This window comes from Calypte anna, chromosome 5 (genome assembly GCF_003957555.1).
Source record: "Calypte anna isolate BGI_N300 chromosome 5, bCalAnn1_v1.p, whole genome shotgun sequence".
NCBI classification, from domain to species: domain Eukaryota; kingdom Metazoa; phylum Chordata; class Aves; order Apodiformes; family Trochilidae; genus Calypte; species Calypte anna.
In genome coordinates, this window is record NC_044250.1 from 1,799,746 (window position 1) to 1,823,451 (window position 23,706).

The 23,706-nt window shown below is 48.6% G+C and overlaps 1 protein-coding gene across 2 annotated transcripts in view; it reads left to right on the plus strand.

The window, feature by feature from the left end:
• The window catches only part of RAB3IL1 (RAB3A interacting protein like 1), a 28,338-nt gene extending 9,436 nt beyond the window's left edge, over positions 1–18,902 (plus strand). Inside the window, exons 2-12 of one of the 2 annotated variants that reach the window (XM_030451161.1) lie at positions 6,486–6,720; positions 7,159–7,254; positions 7,885–7,962; positions 8,451–8,666; positions 10,642–10,761; positions 11,945–12,073; positions 12,176–12,288; positions 12,988–13,011; positions 14,776–14,875; positions 15,832–15,898; positions 16,288–18,902. In XM_030451161.1, the coding sequence (XP_030307021.1) occupies positions 6,547–6,720; positions 7,159–7,254; positions 7,885–7,962; positions 8,451–8,666; positions 10,642–10,761; positions 11,945–12,073; positions 12,176–12,288; positions 12,988–13,011; positions 14,776–14,875; positions 15,832–15,898; positions 16,288–16,370 (1,200 nt within the window). In that variant the 5' untranslated portion in view covers positions 6,486–6,546 and the 3' untranslated portion in view covers positions 16,371–18,902. Of the gene's footprint in view, positions 1–2,352; positions 2,562–6,485; positions 6,721–7,158; positions 7,255–7,884; positions 7,963–8,450; positions 8,667–10,641; positions 10,762–11,944; positions 12,074–12,175; positions 12,289–12,987; positions 13,012–14,775; positions 14,876–15,831; positions 15,899–16,287 lie in introns of those variants that run through there. The other variant, XM_030451160.1, reaches the window with a different exon arrangement.
• Positions 18,903–23,706: the final 4,804 nt, after the last annotated feature.

The following is a 23,706-nucleotide window of genomic DNA, read 5'->3' on the forward strand; positions in this document are numbered from 1 at the left end:
TTGCAAAACTGAAGATCTTTCCCCTCCTCCCAAAAGTTCTCTGAAGATAACAAAGGTTACAGCCATCGACAGAAACTCCTTGGACACTTGAATCCAAGACTTCACAGCAGGAAATTGGCCTTTGTTGTCACCTTGGATCCATGTGATGGATGGGCTGTAGGTGACATGGACACCCTGAAGAAGCTGGGACAGGGAATTGCTCCCTGGGTGGTTGAGTGATGTTGTACAATGGGTACCAGGATCACCTCATCTGACTTGCCTGCTGCCTTCAGGGTTGTGTCAGGCAGAGAGGCAAAGGACAGGGCAGGAGCTGCCCTTGTGTCTGAAGGTTCAGAGAAGATTCCACTGCCTGGAGGAAAGCTCAGAGCCATGGCAAGGTAGGACACAAGGGGAAACATGGGGGAATGGTCTGGAAGCCATATCCTGAGGGTGTCCTGCAAGGGCAGGGGCAGTTTTGGTGCAATGGAGGCCCTGTCACCAACATGGTGGTGCTGTTAGTCTAGAGGTGGTTTGTAGGACTGGGGTAACAGCAGGAATCTTTTGCCTATTTTGTTCCCATTGAGGAGACGTGTCCCCAGGGACAGGGACAATGGGTTGTGCACTGTCTGGAGCACTTGTTGGGGAGGTGGGAACCCCACAGTGCTGGCAGTTGTCTCCCTGCCTGTAGGTAATGCTCCAGTGAAAGGGTGAGCTTCCTAAAACTCCTCTTGATTTCAGTGATGGGCTGTGGAGTGGATTGGTGATTTCCAAACACTCCAGGAATCACCTCTCTCTGATCCTTTTTTCCCTTCTGTGCTTGCAGAGCAAGCGAGGAAAAAGCTTTCAGAACACCCTGGGCAAAGGGGGAGGAGGGCTTGGTGATCTTAAAGGTCTTTTCCCACCGAAACAATCCTATGTTCTGTGATTCCACACACAGGTAGGGATGCAGGAGGGAGGAGAATGGGTGGGCAGAGAACAGTGTGTTCCCACTGCTTGGCAGAGAGGATGTAAATCAGAGCAGGCACATGACTGCTCTCATCCACTGGAGACAGCCAGTTCAGGGATGAGTGAACTAAAAATTGGAGCCACAGCATCCAAAGTTCAAAGCTCAGTAGAGTGACCATCTTGGGCATGAAAAGCCCAGTGATTTTCCTGAATGCTGAGTTTAAAAATCCTTTTGCCCACTGCTGACAAGCCTTTCTCCCCCCACAGCCACATTTCTCCCATCCTTTCACCTCCCTGTATATCATCCAGAGAATCATGTATATTATCACTTCTCTGCAACCCAGGCTTCCCCACTGAGCCCATGAGCTGTTTCAGCAGGAAACTGAGAGCACATTTTGTGCCAGGGAGGGATGATGTGTTGATGGGGAGCTTAAGGGTGTTACCAGCTGCTGGTACCACTTTGAATCCCTGCCAGAGTACACATCATCATGGCAGGGGTTGTCTCTCCACAACCTCAGTTTTTTAGGAAGGCCTTTTCTTTCCACCAACAGCAAACAGACAACAGGAGTGAGGAGTCCCAAAACCATAGAATGGGTTTGAGTTGGAAAGGACATTAAAGATCATCTTTTCCCAACTCCTTTGGCCATGGGCAGGGACATTTCCCACCAGTCCAGGTTGCTCCAAGCCCCATTCAACCTATCCTGGAACACTGCCAGGGATGGGGCAGCCACAGCTTCTCTGGGAAACCTGGGCCAGGGGCTCAGCACCCTCACACCAAAGAATTTCTTCCTAATGTCCAACCCTGATTGCTCCTCTCCCAGTTAAACACCATTACCCCTCATCCTATCACATATGCCCTTAGAAAAAGTCCCTCTCCAGCTTCCCTGGAGCACCTTCAAGCACTGGAGGGTGCTCTGAGGTCTCCCTGCAGCCTTTTCCCGACTGAACACCCCCAGCTCTCAGGCTGTCTCCGCAGCAGAGCTGCTCCAGCCCTCCCATCACCTCCATGGCCTCCCCTGGACTCGCTCCATCTCCTTTTCATTCTGAATTCCCCAGGACACCGACATTAATTCTGAGGCTTGTGTTTCTACCCCATGAGCCTTTCGCAGGCCTCTTAAGGAACTAAATATCTGGAGACATCCCCGAGCCCATCGCTCATTTGAGCCTCGCAGCCTCCCCTCTCAGCCTGACAAAACCCAGCGCCTCGCTGACCCCTCCCCGAAGGAGCCTCCAACGGGACAGGCTCAACCCCACGGCCAAGGGGACGCGACAGACGACACAGCGTGACAGTGTCACCCTTCTTCTTCCTTCCCTTTCCCCTTCCCTCTCCTCTCCCTTTCCCCTTCCCCTTCCCTCCCGACATTACGAGCCGAGAGGGAGAGGAGGGGGGGGGGGCGGCAGCGCGCAGGCGCGGCCCCTGGGGCGCGAGCCGTGGCGGGGTCACGTGGTGCCGCCGCCGTTCCTCTCCCCCCTCATCCCGCGGGCGGCGGGAGCCGCGTCCTTCAGGCGGTACCGGAGCGGCGGGAATGGTGCGGGCAATGGGGGCGGCAGCTCCTCCGCCTCCGCCCTGAGAGCAGCAACAGCGGCAGCGGCGGTGGGGGTGTTGTGGCAGCAGCGGGACCCAGCATGCGGCGGGGGTAGGTCTGGGAGTCCGTGTCTGCCGGCTGTGGGGAGGTGGAGGGCGCTGAGGTAATGTTAGCTGCGGGGCCTGGCCGGGGAGGGGGGGAGGCGGCGGGGCTCACCCCTTCGGTCTTTTGTGACTGGAAAAGTGCCCGGTGGAGACAGAATTGAGTGGCAAGGCGGGTGAATATGAAGCGGCAGTGTGGTTAGGAAGGCCAGCGGTGTCCCGGTGTGGGAAGCGGTATCCTGGTGTGGTCCAGGGCAAGAATCGGCCCCCTCTGCTCGAAACCTCGAATCCTGGGGTCAGCTGTGGGCTCCTGACTACAATCAGGACATTGAGAGGATGGAGCATGGGCAGAAAAGGGCAGCGGAGCTGGGGAGGGGTCTTGGAGCACAAGGAGAAGGTCTGGAGAACTTGTGAGGAGAGGCTGAGGGAGCTGAGGGTGTTCAGCCTGGAGCTGAGGAGGCTGAGGGGAGAGCTTCGGGCTCTGCAGTTCCCTGAAAGAAGGCTGGAGCCAGGGAAGATTCTTCTCCCAAAGAACAAATGATTGAACAAGAGGAATTGGACTCAAGTTGCGACAGGGGAGGTTTAGGTTGGATATTAGAAAAAAATCTGGTCACTGAAAGGGTTGTCAAGCCCTGGTCCAGGCTGCCCTGGCAGGTGGTTGAATCCCCATCCCTGGGGGAAACATCCCTGTTTGAAAGCTGTGTAGATGATGTACTAAGGGACAGGGGTTATCACTGGACTCTGTTTAATGGTGGGACCTGTTATCTTAAAGGTCTTCTCTAATCAGAACAACTATGTGGGCTTTGAGGGTCTGCAGGGTCTGGCACCTGGACCTTACCCTTCAAGGAGGGGGGCTGGGGGCTGGGACAAGAGCTGGGAGGCTTGGGAGAAGATGAGTTTCCCCTTGGACATCCATTGGGTTTGCTTCTTTTGTTGTTAACAGTCCTTGCAGCTGAAAAGCTCTCTAGGCTCTACAGCTGTGTGTTTGTGCATGCAGTCATATAGAAGTCAACTAAGGAGTCAAATAATGAGGTGATATACAGACATACAGACACCATGGGTGATGGAGAGAAATGTAAGAAATAGAAATTTTGTGTCATGCTGGAATAGAACAGACTCTATGCTTTGCAAAAGCATTTGAGACCTGGTGGGGTAGTGAGCAGCCTATGGACTGGTACTGCTTCATAGCAATCCAGAACAGCAGTGATCAGATCAAGAGTGGAAAATTTAGGTCCTCTTTGCAAGCCTGAGGGTAATTTTAACCTGGAGAGACCCACAGGCTCTTCGTACAGGAAATAACCCTGTCAGGTCAGCACTGTGGGGCCCGCTGGAAAAAATGCAGATCCTGCACATTTTTTTTCCTTTTTCTACAGAATCCAGCTTTAGAAGGTTGTGGGGTGTTGGGTTGTTTGGGGTTTTTGTGTGTGTGTGTGTGTGTGAATTTACATTTCTTGTGGCACTGTGGAACCTTTAGGCTATGATACATTTTCCCAAGAAAGGCACCAGTCAGCCCAGCAAGAGAATGCAAGTGGTGGTGGTGGTCCTTTGGTCTCTGGGAGGTTTCAGAGCTGGATGCTGGAGGTTGGGCTTTGGTTGGGCTGAAGCCAGCACAGCTGAGGCTTTTGTTGGGATTATTTTTACACAGCACGGAGAATGTGGTGTTCTTTCATAGAAGAAATACAGAAAATAATGACAGAATTTTTCAGGATAGGTTTTTAGGTCCCTCAGCATTCCAGAGTGTGGGTGGGACTGTTTCATTCCTGTGTCCTCCAATTTTCTTCCATAGCACGTGGAAATACCCTGGAATGAATACCTGTCTCCCAAGACAAACAGCTTTCATCTTGGGACCCGAGAGTCACAAAGAAACAGTGTTGGTTTTTTTCTCCCTATTTGTAGGGGTTAGAGTAGCTGTCTTTAATAGTTTAGCAGACTTTTGAAATGTCTCTTTCCTTACTGCTGCTTATTATGCTTTTTTAATTGACTGATTGGTTTTGAGTTGAGCTTTTCCTCTGTGTTCTCTTTTTGGTTTTTGGTTGTTTGGTATTGACTTCCCCATTTGGCATGCTCCCTGTGCTCTGTGGCAAATCCATTGCACAGAAACTCTCCTGATCTCTGGGATGAATTTCTCTCATTATGTCCCCACCTTCCTGTAGAGTCCTAAATTCCTTCCTTTGGGTCACTGCCTTTCTCAATCCCTCCCCTTCCTTAGTGCTGAGAGCCTCTGGAGAGCTCCTCATCCCGTTAGCAGTGTCACTGGCTAGGTAAATGATCTGGGTTAGCTAATCTTGACCTTTATAAAACTGTTCTATTTCTTCTGTGCAGTTCTGTCTTCCCTCTGATAAACCAAAGGTGCCAACAGAGGAGCCAAGCTGGACAGAGCAGGCACTGCACACTCTTCACACCGTGGAGTTTGTGCTTGGGCAGTCTCTGGCACCTCAAACTGTAGATGCCTGCCCAGCTTGGGAGTTCCTCTTACTCGTGGCTCACTCAGTCAAGCATATCCCTCTGTGTCTGGGGATACTGCTTGTTATCAAGCAGTCCCAGCATGCTGAATAGCTCAAAAGGAATTACCTTTGCTTTGAGGCACTGTCTGCCCTTTTTCCTCTGGCCAAAACTAATGTTATTTTCCTGCCCTTTCCCCAGCACGCTCTTTTATGTTGTTTTCCAGACTTCCAAATTTAGTAGTGTCACTAGGATGAGCCTCCTTTTCTAGATTTTCCTAGTGAAGGTTCAAACCCAGGTGAAGTTGACACTAATTAGTTTCTGCCTAGTTTTCCTAGGTAGTTTTCCTACCTTCTTAGCACTGCTGTGGCACTGTCGTTCTGGTGCTTTCCTTTGTTCTCTGCTTAACAGAATTCAACTAAATCTGTGTCCTCCTCCCCTAGTTCTGTAGTCAAACTGCTGTCTGGTTGGCTTGGCATGGTGATGATCTTGTGCTCTTTATCTTCCAAAGGCTCAGATAGTTTTCCCCTGGTGCTTTTTTGCATGCTTTCCTGAGGCACCTGAGCTGAATTAGCTGGTAGCTGCTGTTTCTTTCCCTCTTTGAAACATGACTGACAACTGTTGCTCACGGGCAGCTTGGAGGGGCAGGAAGGGAACAATTTGAAAAGAAAAGATGGTAGCACTATGCTGCTGCTGAGTGCCACAGCCTAGGAGAAAAAGGCCTGGCAGTAGTTGGGCTTCATGGTTTGACTGCTCTTTGTGTTTGGGTGAGGTGAGGGAGAACATGGCTGAGGAGATAAGCCCAGTTTGGGGCTGGAGTCAGTGCAAGGGGCAAGAGTGTGGAATACAGGAGGTAGAGCAAGTTCAGAAGAGGAAAAGAGATGTTGGGAAAAGGCAAGAAGAGAAAGAAACCTAACCAGAAGGAGGTGGTGGTAGCTTCTCTGCAGGACAAAGTAGGAGGCAAGAAGGAGTGTGCAGGAGGAGGGATTGGTGCTGTGCATGGGCACCACAGCTCAGCTAAGGCTTGTGACCCAGAGATAACTGGCAGCAGGTTAATCTGTCCTGCAGTGTGTGTGTCCTGCTGAGTGGCTGGGAATGATAGAAAGCTTGAACATGATCCCAGTGACTTCAAGTGACAAGTGACCACTTGTGAGGACACTTCAGTGCATGAAGAGGGAGTGATGCACTTGATCTGGGCAATGCTATGATTGTAGGGCCCTGCCATGCAGGCACTCAAGCCCATGTTCTCTTCTCCTAAAGACTCCTAAAGACCCCAGCAACTGGAAATCTGGAAATCAGGAGTTACTAATAGCATTGCTTTGCCTGTTGTGTCCAGAATTATGTGAGGGAGTACTCACTGTTTGGAAACCAGCCCTTCAAGTGCAGGCATCTCAACGTAGACTTGATGTGATTCTTAAAGATCCCAGGATAGGGGTGGAGAATTCCCCCAAAGTCTTTATTTCCTCTATATATCTGTGCTGTTATCCCACAGCCAGGCCAGTTTTGAGGAAGACGGCCAGACACAACCTGTTGTGGGGCACTGGAAGACACTAATGCCATCCAAAGGCAGCAGGGAGGAGCCAGAACCTGGATGCCAAGATGCTGGAGGTGTGGATGAGACCCAGGCCACTGAGCAGCTCAATGTGTCACGTCTCCGGAGCTCCTCAGTGGAGATCCGTGAAAAGGGCTCTGAATTCCTGAAGGAAGAGCTGCAGAAAGCACAGAAGGTAAGGCCTGGAGTTTCTGAGAACACCTGAAGGGATGGTGGCACAGATTGGAGCCTCTGGGGTTTTTTCCTAGAGGTGGTGCTGAGGGAAGCAGGGTCTGAATGTGGCTGTGCTGCAGTCTGAAGCTGGCAGAAGGGTTGAGCTGAGGTGGCCATGAAGGACATCAGTTGCTAGGTTGACCCAAAGCCTCTGTGCCAACATCCAAATGAGTCCTGGAGACCTGCTGCAGAAAGCAGCAGTGCTTACTCTGCAGCCTTCTTGTCCCATGGCAAATTCCAGCCTGAAAAGCCTGCTGCCACTTGTGGAGGGATGACATGGAGCCTGGTGGAGAGCTTAGTGACAGGAGTGTTGGGCCAGAGATCCGTGTTGTGGTGGGTGGGTTTGTCACTGCTAGGGCCTTGCTCTGAGCTCATGTGTCCCTCTCCATTTCCTCAACAGGAGCTGAAGCTGAAGGACAAAGAATGTGAGAGGTTGTCAAAAGTCAGAGAACAACTGGAGCAGGAACTAGAGGAGTTAACAGCTAGCCTGTTTGAGGTACCACCCTCTTCCTTTTCCCATAATTTCTTCAGCTAAGCTTACATCCAACTCCTTGAAGACAAGCTTTCCCTGAACTTCCAGCCATCTCCTCCCCCAGTTTCCTTCTTTCTCCTGTTGTTCTTTCCCATTTGCAGACACAGAGCTGGCAGTGCTGCAGGCAAAGCCTGAGAGCAGGGGCTTGCATCTCCTCCTGGGGAGCATTTGCATGCATTTCTTTCCCCATCTGGCAGCTGTGAGGTGGCATAAAGAGCACAGGAGTTGTGGATCTGTATATCTGGTAGCAAACACAGACTAGGGGAGGTGTCTGTTGCTGGAGCTAAGCACAGCTCCTTGGTCCTCTCCAGTGTCTGTTCTGGAGTCTGACCAGTAGCTGCTGTCTAATAGAGATGATTCCCTGGCTTGTGCCAGCCCTTGCTGACATTAAGCCAGCTCTGCACTCTCATAAAGGGGGTGCACTCCAGACTGAGAGTCTTTGGGAAATTCTGGGAGAAAGCTCTTTGCAGCTGACACCTGATGTGGCAGTGGTGTTTCTCCCCTTGCTTGCCCAGAGCATGCAATGAATATAGCAGAGGGAGCTTTATGAATTGGGGCTGCAACAGGCAGACTAAAATTCTCTCTCTGGTCCAGGAAGCCCACAAGATGGTGAGAGAAGCAAACACTAAGCAGGCAGCATCAGAGAAACAGCTGAAGGAGGCACGAGGGAAGGTGAGAACTGCACTTTCTGTGTCTTAATATCTGTGCTAGGTTGGTGACATCTCTGCCCAGCCTGCCCATGGTGCTTTTTGTTGACTGGAAGAGAGTAAAATGCCTGCATCTTGGTCTCTCTGAGATGTAGCATTTTCTCTGTTCCCTCTCCAGCAGACACTGGGTGAAGGAGGGGAAAGTGTCCACAGCTGTGGGGATGGATAGAGCAGGGAGTTGGAGGCTGCATCACAGAGCTGTTCAACTGGTTCCTTCTTGAGGAGAGAGAGAGAAGTTTCTTCTGGGTTATCGAGTCTAAAAAGAGCCTGGGGCAAAATGTGCTCAGACTGAGGAGCAGAGGGGCTCCTGCATAGCTGCTTGTTTAGCCCTGCCTAAAATTCTGGGGGACAGTGGGGAGGGCTTGTAGCTGGTTCCCTGTTGCTTTAGCATTTGGTGGGGTGCAGCAAGCTGGAGCTCAGGAAGTGCTGCTGACTCTTGCCTTGTCTTCTCAGATTGACATGCTGCAGGCAGAGGTGACAGCTCTGAAGACTCTGGTGATCACCTCCACACCTTCCTCTCCCAACCGGGAGCTGCACCCTCAGCTCCAGAGCCCTTCCAAAGCTGTCTTCAGGAAGGGCCATGGGCGAAACAAGAGCACCAGCAGTGCCATGGTCTCAGCTGCCAGCCAGAATGTGACACCAGAACCAGTCAGTCGGGAGTGCAAAGAGGTGGGTGAGGGTCGTTCACTCCATCAGCCTTGGAGCCACTGCTCTTGCTGTGCTCAGGGAGCTGTGCAGCTTCCAGTTCAGGCTTCCTGGGGAGCTCTGTGGTTTCAGACTGGGAGAAGCTGTCTGTGCACTAATCTGGCTTGTTCCCTAAATTTCTGCTGAGGCAGGCCTTGGAGGGTTTCCGTTTGAGATTTCCCCTTCTGGGAAGCCTGCTGAAGGCTTCATCAGGACAACTGCGAAGAGGAAGTTGTTGAGAGATCCCTGGAGGGCACAGACAGATTCAGGAGTTATCAGTGCTGAGGCTGGCTATGTCAGGAGCTGCTGAGGGGAAGCCAATTATTCTGCTGCATCTTGGCAGCTGAGTGCACTGCCTGTTCTGGCATGATTTGATGTTGTTTCTTCTCTCTACCTAGTTTGGCTTGAACACCAAGGCACCTCCATCAACTTCTAGTGTCTGTGACTTGTTCTGTGTTCTTGGGCTTGTCACTGCTCTTCCTTTTTGCAGAGCAGGTGTTTAATGATTACATTTGATTCCTTCCTCATTGGAAGGAACTGGGCAGATAAGTATACAAAGCATTTGTGAGGATATTTCAAACAAAACCCAAACCCTGCTCAGTTGCCTTTGGTTATCCTTTGGTAGTCCCCTACCTCCCGTGACCACGGGTGTCAGTAACACTTCCCAATGTTTGCAGGACCTTTCTGTCTGGGAATTTTCCACTAGCTAGATGTGTATACAGCTGTTCTGGGAAGCAGAAGGAGGCAGCTCATGCTGCTTGGTGGAAGAATGAATATGAGTGAGGCCGTGGTGGGGGAATATGTCTGCCTGGTGATTTTGTGGGAGCTGCAGCCTCTGTCCTCACAAATTGCTGAGGGAACATGGAGGTACCTGGTCACTTGGCTCATGTGAGAATATATGCAGAAGGGCAGTGTGCAATGAATCCTCTCACCAAACAGGACTGTGCTGGCACTGCTGGTAACCTCTGCTTTTGGCAGTGGACTCAGTGAATGTGCTTCATCAGCTTCTGCACAAGGCTCTTGTTGCTGGAGTTTGGCTGGAATGCTTCAGGCAACATTGGCCGTAGCCATTGTCCTGACACAGCAGTTGCAACCAGAGATGAAGATCTTTAACTGTTCCCAGGCAGAGAAGAACAAAGGCTGGGGCAGAAAGAAAGGCAAAGGGAAATATCAGTTCAGTGGCCATGAGGGCCTGATGCAGTGGTTTCTCTTGGTCAAACAGAGAGCAGTCCAGAGATGTTGAAGTTGGAGTCACATGTGGTCAGTTAGAAGCTGCTTCCAGGGCTGGAAAGAAAAAGGTTTTAATCATTTTAAAGTCCTGAGACCTCTCCCAGTGCTAACCGTTCTCCAAACAGAGAGCTCAGTTGGGTGAACATCTCACTACCCTGTAGAAGTTGCCTAAAGAGAGCAGAGAGAACTTTTGCTTACTGAGTTGTTGGCTCAGTCTCAGCAAAGCTCAAGTTGGTGATGTTTAAAAAAATACAAGCTCTTGTGACTTGCTTGTTAAAGATTTGGACCTGTCATTTCATTTTGTAGGTACCTTCCACTTGGTGCAGATATCCCAGAGCTTAAAATCCCAGGGCTACAGCTTCCAAAGTGACTGATAATTGTACAAATCAAGAGAATGAATCTTGTAAACCCAAGAAAACTTAATTTCTGTTCCTTGGTTGACCCTATGTGAGAGGTGATAAAAGGGAACCTGGCATTCAGAGAGCTGGTGCTCTGTGAAAAAAACACACCACATCCTAACTGGAGCCTAAAAATGACAATTTCTGTTCCCTTTTGCACCTCAAACCAAAAGGTGTGGCTTGTGGCCCTGTGATCTGAGCACCATGCTTTCCTCCCTGGAAGGGAGGACTTGAACCTTTCTTTGTATCTTTTGTCTCAGTTTTTTCTCTCCCTTTCTTGCCTGTCTCTAAACCTTTTCCTTCACTCTCTGTCTCTTCCTCTGCCCTCAAAGTCGGGGTTACCCACTCTCCTCTCTCTGCTCCTTTGTATCCTCCCTGGGAAGGCCATCCACATCACCTATGAACCCAGCTGGCAGGCCTTGGGGGCTGATGCTTCCTCAACCTTGCAGCAGGTAACCTCTCTGGACAGCACTGGGGAGGGCTGGGACTCATCTGCCTCACACTTCCAGCCTTTCAGTTCTACTTTATGCTAGCCTCCATAGTTTTGCTTTGTTGGTTTTTTTTTGGTTGGTTGTTTTTTTGTGTGCTTTTCTCAATTTATTTTTCCATCCTATGACTCTGTAGCTGTCTCCTGGTACTGAATGAGCAGCCTCCATAGCATGGTGTGCTGAGAGCCCAGACCTTTTTCAGCTTTGTTCATTCATGATCTTTGTGTTGCTCAGCAGGGTTGCTTTAATTTTGTTTTTCCTTTCAGCAGCTTTAAAAGGATTTGCTGGCCTTCTAAAGAGATGCTCTGTCAGTCAGCTTGGTTGTTCTGCTAATGATCCATCTGAGGTTTAAAAGTCAGGTCCCAGAGAGTCTCCAGGAGTGAAGTCTGACAGGAATAGAGGGATCAACCTTCTGTAGGCTCTGGGGATGGGAGCAGGTTCTGTCCTGGGTCCCTTTCTGCTGAGCAGTGACAATGCTTCTAAGTCCCAATGCTTCTAAGAGGCAGTGAGTGGACATTGGAATGGGGAAAGCTGTTCCTCCTTTTTGAGTTCCCATGTAAGGGACCTCCTTTCCAGCACTCACCTTGCTTCTGCAAGCCCAGTGTTCCCAGTACTTCTGCAACTCCCCAGACACCAGAGTTCTTGGTCTTTAAAGTGTTGGCATACCCTGTGAGCTCACACTTGGGCTCACCAAACGTAGTCCTGCTGATGGCAGTTTGATAATAGCTTTTCCCAAACCTTTTCTGTAGCAATTTTTACAGAAGGGCTCTGCCTCCTGTGTCCTGGCTGCCACTGCCATTCTGCTTCTCTCTTCATTCCTTCCATGGGCTGAGTGGACACTTGGTTTGTTCAGTGGCTGCATGGTGGCTTTCCTGAAACAGGAGTGCTGCCCTCTCCTGAAGAAGAATGAGCTAAAGAGGTACAATAAGCCCAGTGTGACTGTGTCAGTCTGGCACAGAGCAGCTCATGGGTGGGAGATGAAAGATTCATGGGATAAGTCAGCTTCCCTCAGACACTCTGTGATGTATGAGCATCCCAGGATGCAGAAGCAGCTGCTTCATGGTTAGGTTACCTTCATGGTAACAGATACCTTCTGCTGTGGGATCTCTCCCTCCACTCACTTTCCTTCTTCAACAATTTTTGGCAGGTCGACTCCATTTTATTTTCTGAGTTCCAGGCCTGGAAGGAATCTCCCACTCTGGATAAATCCTGCTCCTTTCTGGACAGAATTTATCGAGAAGATGTAGGACCTTGTCTGGACTTCACTAAGCAGGAGGTGAGTGCTACAAACACTGCAGGGTTCTGCAGCACTGAAGTTGTACCTCTCTGGAGGTAAGCTTTGCACATTCCTGTCTGCACTGATTTCTCTTTGCTGCAGCTGTCAGAGCTGGTGCGAGTGGCTGTGGAGCAGAACACACTCACCATTGAACCTGTGGCTTCCCAAACACTGCCTGTGGTGAAGGTGTCAGCAGAAGAGTGTGGTGGGCCAAAGTAAGGAGCCATGCTTATGCTCTCTTGTCCTTTCCTTGCTGCTCATCTCAGCTGGGAGCTCATCTTTGTGTGAGAAGAGGAGTAAGTTCAGCTCAGCTCTTGCAGTTGAGTGTCTTGGGGGATAACCCAGTGATGTTTTTAGTGCCCTTGGTTTAGGAGAGGGTTGGGGTTTTTTCCCTTAAGGTAGCAACTTGTTTAATGTTCTCTGAAGGTGTGGTTGTGCACAACCAAGGGTGAAAGGATTAAGTCAGAGCTGTATTATCTCCTGTTCTTTTATCCTGTGAGGTTTGGGCTCACCTTGCAGTCCTGACCTTGCACCAGGTGGGTCAGAAGAGATCTCTTGCTGTGTGTCATCTTCCCCCCCCTGATGCTGTCACCTTGCCATCAGAACTGGGGCTATGGCTGCTCAGGAGCTTGTGTGAGGAGCACTGGGAGGAGTGACAGGATGTTCCAGATGAGGACAGGGGATTTAAGTTCAGTCATGGTTCTCCTTTGTACTTCACTCTTTTACCTTCAAGCAGAACACCTTCTAAGTGAAGATGTTCCTGTCACAGAAAATGCTGCTCTACCACTCTTCTGCATTTTCCATCATCTTTGCAAATTATTCCCTGAGTTCATGCCTGTTCCCAGAACAACCCATCCTGCATTTATCCTTATTGGTTTCCTTTTGATTTTTTTTTCTGGTGTGTGTCTTCACAGTGGGCTCCAGTCACAAATTGTAACGTAAGTGAAGTATTTATTTTTAGACAGTGATCAAAGATCTCTAATCCACTAACAAGTTACTAACATAGTGCAGTTTAACAGCTTTGAGGCTGGAGCTGAACTAAGCTAACTTTTTAACTCTGTTTAATGACCACCCAGACAGGAATCTTCCTATTGGTATTAAAGGGCCCAAAAGGAATTTATTCCCCTTTGTTTCCTAGATGCAAAAACACTGATTTTTGTGGCAACTTTGGACATGCCCTTGACCCAAAATGAGAAAGCTGAGCTCCCTCCTCAAGCTGGAATCTGTACCCTACTGCACAGACCCCAGTGCAGCAGTTTGAAGAGTCTGGACAGGCAGGAATTGAATTGGCCACTGTGTGACATTTGTCTGTATGGCATGAGAGCAAAATGCTGGGCAGGAGGTGCTGAGGACAGCTGGGTTTTCATGCTGGTGTGTCAGGCAGAGTGCCCTGGGGTGTGTAGAGTGTCCAACTACAAGGTTACTTCTAGCTGGAGTTGTGATAGCTGGGGTTACACCAAGTGGTATCAACCATGTGCTGTAATGCTTCAGTTTAGGAACTGTTAAAGGTGTCTTTATTTACAAAGGTATCACTCACCCTGTACCTTCTGAGGCTTTGATCCCTGGAAGTTGTGTTTATGTTTGGGCAATGATTACTTCTCATTGCAACTGAACACTTAACAGCCCATGCTTCCACTCTTGGCTCATATTTGCCTTGAATTCAGTGGAAAGCAAGCACTGAGACCTGCTCAGAAGCTCTCAACATTTGTGTTGTCATCTTCCATGGCCTACAGAACAGTTTTTTGCAGCTGGGGAGTGATGTTCTTCTCATCATGCAGGCCCCTAATCCCCAGGGAATGTGGTGATGACTGCAGCAGAGAATTCTGCTTTACTGCTTTAATTGATGATGAAGGAAGGGCAACTGGCTGGTCCTGGGAACCATTCATCTTGCAAATAACAGAAGGAAATGGCAAGAAAATAAAAACATGCTGAACCCTTGCTGCTTGTGTCTTTTGGTCTCCTTGGGAGCTGAGCTGCCTTGAAGACACTGTTTTCTTCATGCAGTCTGAAATCTCCTTCCAGCTGGGCAGCTGAGCTTCTTCCATGTGCTCAAGAAGGGACTGGCTTGTTCTCAGGAACTAGGAGCCTCATCCAAAGCCCCTGAAGTCACTGCAAAGTCCCTCTTTGTGGCTTCAACTGGAGTAGCTTTGCATCAGGTCCAAATTAATCATTAGGAGCCTAACAGAAGAGCTGCAGTGTGGCTTCTTTTGAGTTCCCGACTCAAGTTCTGGTCAAATTTACCTGGTTTGAGACCAGGTTTTGTCCCCAGCCAACAATGTCAGGAAAGTTGATAAAGAACTTCAGCCAAAGCCTCTCCAGGAACATGGAAGAGATGTGCTGAGACCAGATGGCATTTGTTATACTCTGCTCCAGCCTCACCTCTTTAATATTCTCTGTGGTTTTGTCTTGGGCTGTCTGCCAGCAAGGGCTACAGCCTTGATTTCAATGTATGGAATTGGGTATGGAGTAAAATTTATGTTTCCTGATATTTAGCTTAAGGTATCCTAAACTTGCCATTTATGGACTCTTTCAAGGAGCAAAAGGCTCAGATCAGGGGAAGTTTTTTTCTTCTTCTGAACTAATGCAGCATCTAGCTTCTGAGCTCCCACTTCCAGCTCTTGGGGATGGTCTGGAGATTGTTGAGTTGCTGTGCTCTACTGTGCCATGAGATCACTGAAGGCTGAAGTGTTTTTTCCTTGCAGGAAATGTGCTCTGAGTGGCCTCCCCAGGACCTGCAAGCACCGAATCATGCTGGGGGATTCTGGGAATTACTACTACATCTCACCATCCTGCAGGGCCAGGGTGAGTTTTCCACCTTCCCAGGGTGCTTCAACCCTCCAAAACTGCTTCAAGCTCTGAAATGGAGGAGCTATTGGGTCAGCCTTTAACCTGACAGAGACCTGTGGGCCTTGAGTGTGTTCCTGAAGTCAAGGTGGCTCTTGGTTGGTGAATAAAGAGCAGGTCTCCAGCCCTGCCTCATATTCCTGTGCTCTGCCTTACCTTCCTTCAGGCAACTTATCTTCAGTGTGTTCACTTTCCGTGGTTTGATTCAGTACAGGGCTTTGATTGTTTTGCTTTATTATTATTATTAATTGTTCTTTGTAAAACACAGTAATTTTCTGCTCTTTAAATGCTGGCTCTTGTTACTGTTCCAGTACAGATGAGTGATTCAAATGGTTCTGAGAACAAGCTGTCCTTTCTTTGGAGGGAAGGGAGAAGGTGAATGATCTCTTAATGTTGCTGTTTGGGCTCTGAATCAGTGGAGCATTTTAGTTTTTTCTTTCCTGATTGCGTATCAGAAGAGCTGATCTTGCAGCATGTGACTAAAGGATGTCTGAGACAAAAAGTTGGGGTTGTGCATGGACAACATTATGTTGAATTATTTTTGTCATTTGCACCAAAGTACTCTGATGTGTCATGAACCCCCTTAATAACTCCAAACATTTGGAGAACAGTGAAAGAAAATCATGAACTTTAGCAAACTAAATAGTGATTATTTATGTCTCAAATCTGCAGTAGATTGGAGTTCTTCCCCAGTGTGTCTGATGGACAGTGAAACATCTTGGGACAGGATTGTAGATGCTCAGAATTTTCTTTTTCTTTCTAAGCCAGATTCTTTCCTATCTCTTTCCCTCTGGTATGTGCTACTAGTTCTCAGGCAGTGAAGATCCAGAGCTCTCCTGCTGGGTGCTGTGTGAGCCTCTTGGGAGCCTCTTGTAGCTGACTTGTTTTTCCTTTTGTTTTTCTCTCCCCCTCAGATCACAGCAGTGTGCAACTTCTTCACATACATTCGCTACATCCAGCAGGGCTTGGTGAGGCAGGATGGTAAGAGGGGGGAGTAGCTGGCTGTGGTGGGGACACCTTCCTTGGGACATTGGGAGGAATTAAGAGGCTCTTTTCAGCCTGACAGGAATAGAAGCAGCTTTTGGGGTACCCTGAACAGCAAAGCATGAACAGGTGTAACAGATGCACCAAGTCCTTGCCTGGCAGCTTGTTGGGAGGCTTGCCCTGGGGTGGAGGTGGTGAGGGGTGACCTGATGGACCTGTTCTGCTCCTCCAGCATGTCTGCTTCCTTCATTTTGGAGATGATCTTGGTTGGGCTGCCCTGGGAGAATGGCATAACATGAAGTGGTGTCCAGCCATGCCTTACTTACTGATTTTTTTTGTGTATGTGTGGTTTTTTTCTTCTTCCCCACACCCATTTTGCTTCACAGTGGAGCTGATGTACTGGGAGGTCATGCGGCTCAGGAGGGAGATGTCTCTGGCCAAACTTGGGTTTTATCCCAGTGAGATGTAAGCAGAGGGTTGAACATGGAAGGAAACTGCTCCTGTATGAACAGCTTGTCAGATGGAGTCTGCCAGACAGATGAAAGCAGTGCCTCTCCTGAGGTGGGCCTTCCCCACCCTCCTTCTGCCTGCAGCTGATCAAGCAGTGAGAAGCACAAGTTCCACCTTCAGCTGTCCCACTTCTCCAACTGTGACTGGAATGCAGCTGCCAAGTCACCCCCTCAGAGCTGGGCTGGCCCTGGCTGCTCTGGGATGGCCATCTGTAGACTGTCCTCTATGGAGTCTCCTATATGCAGTGTATATCCATTTAAAAAAAAAACTTTTTTTTTTTTTTATATATACAATCTGCTTTGGCATAATCTGAGGCCAATCCTGTGCAGGGCAGGACTCTTGGACCTTTGTAAGCAAGTCTTTCAGGACAGATGCTGGCTGTCTGTCCATCTCTTGGTGGAGGGTGCTGTGCCCCAGGTCCTCCTGACCACTCCCTGCAAATGCCAGCAGCACACAATAATCTTATGGAGAGCCATGAACAGCCTGTGTCCAAGTACTTCCTTGCTCCTTTTAAAGGAAGCCTGCAAAAGAAGCTTCCTGCCAACTGAGTCACAAAGAGGGATTTGTTTCTGTTTTTAGCTTGCAGCTTGGCACTGGGTAATCCAGGCTAGGGGAACAGCCAGAGCAGAGCTGGAGTTGTGCACCTGGGACCTTCAGCAGAAGAAGGCAAGCAGGAAAATTGCATAGCTCACAGCTGGCCACAGCTTGGCTGCAGTCTGCAGGATTTCTTCTCATCTAGAGGATCTGTTGCAGTTGTCACAGGCAGATGTGGACCTTGACAGGTGGTGGGTGCCCTGTGGCATTCCTTGGTGGAGAAGTTCCCCCGTGGTGCTCTTAGATACAAACCTCACTCACAAACAGATGCCTTTGGGCTGTTCCTGTTCTCAGGGTAGCTTTGGACAGTAGTTCCCACTGTTAGAGATGGAAACCATAGTCCCAGGTTGGGTTCTTTGTGTCACCAGAACAAGCATGGCCAAGCTGAGAACAGTCTTGATGCCCTGATATTTCCTCCCAGTATTTCATCAGACCGAGAGATGGATGTCTGCTGGGAACACTGCCTTCTCCTGGCCTCCTGTCACCAACAAGGAGATTTGAGACATCTTTCTGTCCATGTGAGAGAGGTGGCTGCAGTTCCTGTTTGCCTCAGATGAGCATGGAAGGGTTTCACTAATGCTGAGGAAAGCAGAAGTCTCCTCGAGTGTAACTCAGGCTGTGTCTAGAGAGCTGCTAAAGCCATGACAGTGTTTTGTAGCCAATTTAGCCTTTTTTTTCAGTGACTGTGGAATCAGCTCAGCCACCATGTATCCTGGAGGTTTCATCTCACATTGGCACTTCTGCACTCTTTACTGGGATGTCACCCTGTCCCTCTGCCATCAGCAGCTCCCATCTTCTCAAGTTGGTGCCCAGAACCAAATCACCATCCTCAGCTCCATAAAGTTTCATCCTCACAGTAGGAATTCTGTGTCTTCAGTGGAAGAAACTTAACTGAGCTGTTGTAGTGTTGTCCAGGAGAGGGAGGAATAGATGGGGAAGACAAAAGTCTTTTTGTTTGGAATCTAATACAAGGACAACTTCACAGCAGATCTCAGAACCTTCTGTGGAAGATCCCAATGAGCACAAAGCTTTCCTCTTGCTGACCACACTCACAATAAGCTGCAGAGCTGCTCCTCAGGGGACACCTCTCCTTGTAGTATTGTTTGCCAAGGTTTAGTAACTATGTGAAACCTGAGTTGTCATTCCCTGTGCTGGGACTACACATTCCTGATGAGACACAAGCTCTGAATCCACCTCAGAAAGGGCTGACCTGCAAGTCCAAGTTGTTAACACCTCAGTTCTGCTTTTGCTTCCCTCAGCACAGTGCCCCAGCTTATGCTGCTCACCTTAGCTGGATGAGTGCATACATCTGCAACAGTTCACCCAAGGAATAAGTTTTAAATGTGGAGTAAAAACCTTGAAAATACATCCTTGGGTTAAGAGTCTGGATGGCTCTTGAGCTAGTGAGAAACCTGCATCTCCTTGGAGTCTGCAGACTTGTGGCAATCTGACAACAACTTTCCCAGAGGAGAAAATAGAAATGTCTTTTCTCAGTTGCAGATTTCAGCTCAGGTAAATTCTATCCCTGGCAGTTTCTCCTTGTGTCTATTCCCCCTGCCCTTTTTTGATCTCTCCCTGTCATCCTGTGCCATTAGCTGCTACATTGCACAACAGATGTGGCTGCTGCATTGCAGCACTGGGAATGAGATGATCTCTTTATGTAGGAGATGGTTTGGTGTGGGGGATTTTATTTTTTTTTCCCTCCACCCTGGTGTCATTTTGTAAAAGCACTTTTGAGATGAGAGGAAATGCAGAATGCATTGTAGAAGGTTGTCTTGAATTTGAAACAAAGCAGAGAGAACAAGTTGTAAAATAATATGAAGTCACTCCGTTAACAGGGGGATGGTTGCACCCTGCTCTTTAATAAAGGAAAATAAACATTTGTTATTAACCTCTTCAAAGGTCTGGTTGCTGTCCTGGGGGTTGGGTTTGTTGGGTTATGTGTGCTGAGTAGCCAAGAGAAAAATCCATTTTGTCTGGGATTGTGCTCTGTGCATGTCCTAAGGGGTTTTTATGTTTTTTCTCATCAGTTTGCCCCTCCTGTAGCTGACTGCTCCCCAGCTTCACCAGAGCACTAAGTCCCAGTGTTCTGGTAGCAAACAGTTTTAGCACAGGCATTTCTGGTGACAAGGCAGGCCCCTGTGGTTCTTCTTGAGCAAGGCTCAGGACTTTTCCAGCTCCTTGTTTCCTCACAGGGCTGAGCAGTCTCCTGCTTTTCCTACCAGCAGGAGGATGGTGGCAGCTTTCAGAAGCTCTCATTCCTTACCAGTAGGCCCTTGGTGTAGTGATTGTTTCTCTTTGCAGGCTTTTGGATCACTGACTCTTTGGCAGGTCTGCTCTTGGCTGCACTGTGGCCCTGGGCTTTGGATGCAAAGGCAGGAGCTGGCAAGCATGAGTTGTAGCAGCAGCAGGGACTGAACTTGCTCCTCCTTTTCAGGTAATTCCTTCCTATAGTTGCATAACAAGGCTGCCCTTTTTTTGTCCAGAGAAGGAGAATGGGGACTGGGGTTGGGTTCCTCTGGCTCCAGCCCTTGTGCAGCACAGCAGAGACAAACATAAGTGGGAAACCAGCTGGTTGTGTGTACCTGCCCTGCAGCAACTCTCACACTCTTCAGGTTGGGAAGTTGAGTTGCTCTGACTTCACTTATTTATTCTCCTCCCATGTTTAGCTGTGGACATTAACATGGAAGATCTCTTGCCATTATTTCTTGGTTATAGCAGTAGAGGGAGCTCTACAACTCCACAAGTGCCTAAAAGAAGGTTGTAGCAAGGTGGGTGTCAATCCCTTCTCCCAAGTAGCAAGCAATAGGACAAGAGGGAACAGCCTCAAGTTGTGCCAGGGAAGGTTTAGTTTGAATATTAGGAGAAATTCTCCCAAAGGATTGTCAGGCTTTGGCACAGGATGCACCAGAGCAGTGGTGGAGTTACCATCCAGGGAGGGATTCAGAAGTCATGTAGATGTGATACTGAGGGACATGGTTTAGTGGTGGCCTTGGCAGTGGTGGGTTAATGGTTGGATTTGATGCCCTTAAAGGTCTTTTTCCACCCAAAACGACTCCATAATTCTAAAGCAGGACCCAAGCTGGTGGTGTCTGCCTGTCCTTGTGCCCTGGGTGCCAGTGCTTGAGTAGAGCCAGGGGGGGAGCCAGGACAAATTTCCCTGTCTGGATTTGGGCTTCAAAGAGGGATGGCAGGCAACCACCAGGGCTAACAGCAGATATGATGGAGTGATTAGAAGGTTTGTCCTCCTGACTCACAGAGCTCAGAGCTCTGTGTTTGAATCCCTCCCTGATGGGTCTGTTTGGGCTGTTTGTGCTCAGATGACTGTAAAGTTGTTTTGTGTTTCTCAGCTCCTCAGCTGTCCTAGGTTAAGCAACAAAACTTTGAATCGAGACCTATTTCCAAGGTGGGATATCAATTTTATGGTTTTTTTTTATTTTGTTTGGTTGTTTTTTTAAGGATCTACAGTGTCTGTATTAAAATTTAATACAAGAATCTTGCTTCTGTGCAAAGGCTTCTTTGCCTCCGTTCTTTGGATGTTTGGTCCTACCCTGTGCAGCATGGTCAGGCAGCCACAAGAGGGCACAGGCAGACCAGGCAGGGACTTTCCTCCCTCTGAAAGAATGGAGCATCTCCAGGGTTCTGTTCTGCTCCTGCTTCTGCGAAGGCATCACAGCTGCCTGACCTCTTCTTCTGCAGCCTCAGGTGTATTTCTGCAGCCTTCCTCCACTGCTGTCAGTGGGACTTGGTGCTGGCTGCCATTCTCCTTAGGCAGACTGTAGTAAGTCTGTGATGTGGAAAGGATGGATTTGGATTTCTTTAAGCGATTCTTGGTTAAGCCTGAGGAACATTGCAAAGTAATGAGGATGTCCAGGTGAGAGACTGTGAATGTTTTGCTGTGTCTGGCTTTTTAGGTGTAAATGTCCTCACTGGAATCATCAGGCACTGCTGCTCAGGAACTTCCCTGTAGCTGAGAGCTGAACCATGAAGTTGGCTCCTGAGCTTTTGTGGTCTAAGAAAACATCAGCCCCATATTTGCCCACCTCTTCCACCAGAGCTTTCCTGCTGTTTTCCCTCTTGAAAGTAAACCATGGTCCAGCTGCTAGATCTTCTCTGTGTCCTTTGAACAGAGTTGCTGGGTCTCCTGTACATGCTGTGGTATAAGCAGCATTTCTCCTTGCACCCATTTGCCCCACATTGTAGGACCTGCTACTCTGTCCTGGGCCAGAATAGAGCTTCAAAGGATTGCTAGTGCAAACATCTGTGTTTGTAGAGGTGTTTGCCTTGCTTCAAGGACAATGGTGTTTTGTAGTAGTACTACAATTACCTGGCTGCACCAGGACAAATGCCTACCTGGCAATGTCCATTGTGCCACCAGCAACTTCACCAGCAGCCTCTGATGTTTTACTCTTTCTGAGGCAGTTTGACCAAAACATAAGAGGTTTGGCAGTTCCATCAAAAGGGACCAGAGACCTTCTTATGGTTTATTGTTTGGGGTTTTTCTTTTTTTCCTCCTATGCCAGTTCTAGTGCAGATTATCCTGGGTGGGATCAATTCAGCTTGGGGCTTCACTTTCCCCATCTGTCAAACTGGGAGAGGATTGGTTTCCACCACGAGGTGGATATCTGGGGACAGCTTCTGTCCAGATCTCTATGAGGATATATATATATATATGTGTGTGTGTGCACATACTTGGTCTGCATGGATCTGGGGCTCTGAGCATTTGTGAATTCATGAATTCATGGCTGGAAGGGATAAGTGCCTGCAGGTCCAGAATAAATCATCTTAACCTGGACTGCAAGGGAAGAGAACAGAAAAGGGACATTTTACATGAGTGTTGTGCACAATGGGGTGGTTTTAGGTATTTGGCTGTTAACACACATTTAAGTGCAGGATCTAGGAGACTTCAAATGGCAATGAGAGGCAAACCAGGAGATCCTAGAGATTTGGTTGCTCATGGCAGTTCCCTGGATCTGCTGGTGCTGTCCTTTACCCTTTCTTCAAAGTTCCTAGAGGTTTGCAGAGGGCTGTAAATCACTTAGGCTGTCCTCACTTAGTCTGTCAGGCTGCCATTGCATGCACAGACATGTGCTTCCAGGAGCCAACAAATTAGATTGTTTGCATGTTTGTTTGTTTGTTTCAGGTGCAGACCAGGAGGGAGGCAGAAGGTAAGCAGATGGCTTCAAGTCAGCAGTTTCAAAGCTTTCATGATGACTGCTAATCTTCCTTTATGACAAATGCATCAAAGCAGTGAAAGGTACTGCAGACCAAGCAGAACTGTATCAGATGTGGGGAAATTCTACTCATTTCAGAAATTCAGGGAGCCCTGCCAGGAAGAAGTCAATGTCCTGCCATAACTCTAAATGTGCACATGATACTGAGGGCTGGGGCTGGTCAGCTCTGCCAAGGAAACACATTCCTTATAGGAGCAGTCCTGGTGGTGCCACTGGTGCTGGAAGCCACGAGATCAATTTTTCTATTTGTCATATCAGTATTTTTGTGTTTGTGCCAGGGTTATTGGGCTGAGCTGAGGGAACCTGAAAAGTTGACTTTACCCAGACTGTTAAGGAAGGTGGACTTTGGGCTGGTTTACACAACATTCACAGGGTTATCAGAAGCCAGAAGAAGCCCCAAGTAGGGTAATTGCAAGACATGAGTTGGATAGACATCAAGATTCCTTCTAGCCCTGCTTCCACCCTTCCAATTTTGGCCACCAGTGAAATTTTCTAGCTGCACCCTTTGTTGCTGGGGGCTAAGTCAAGCAGAAGGCTGAAGCAAGCTCTTGTCTCCTGAGTGGTAAGGTCTAGGGGACAGTGAGGACCCTTCTAGGAGGATTGATGTGTGCCACAGGGAATGGCTGCAAAGTTTGTGCACTATGGAGCTTGGCTGAGGAGGAAAGGATCCTCAGCATCCCCACCACAGCAGGTGTCCAAAGAGATCAACTCCTCCCTTCTTATCAAATAATATTCTGTGGGCCCCTCCATCACAGGAGTGTGAGAGAAGGCATGGATGGGAAGAGAAGAGAATTCCTAGGGAATCCTGGTGGGATAATTCCTAGGAGCTCAGTCTGATTTCACTGATGAGATGGCAGGTACACAGTGCCCAGCCTGAAGAAAAGAAGAGCTCATTTGGAGGTGAATTAGAGAAGGAAGAGAACATAGAGAAAATTAGTCTCTTGATGTGAGGAGAAGGGCAAATCTGAGCTGCAAGTGATGCCTTAGCTCAGGAGATGTGATAGCATTAGATAGAATGATGGGGCAGAGAGCAGGGAAAGTTTGGGAAGGAAAAAATAACTCTTAGCTTTCTTTTGGCCAGGTTGAATGATTCCTCTTGAAATCAAGATAGCACACTGGATTAACTGACAAGGGAAAGTTGGGTCATTTGTGTGTGTCTGGTTATTTTTAGTGACAAAAAAGGGGTTCACAGCAATTTTTGCAGGAGGAGTAGTGAGCCCCAAAGCAGCTTCACATGGGAGTGTCTCAGTGAGGGGAGCTGTGAAAAGAAAGTTGAAGGAGAAATTAAGGTGTTGTCTACAAAGCTTTGCAGTAGAAACTCAGGCACTCATCCATGTGCTACCTGGGGAGCTGTCAGTGACATTTGTGTGGGCATACAGAACCTCGTGAGCAGAACCTCATACAGAACCTCATACAGAACTCAATATACAATGCCAGAGACTTTGTTAATGTTTCCTATTTTTGAGC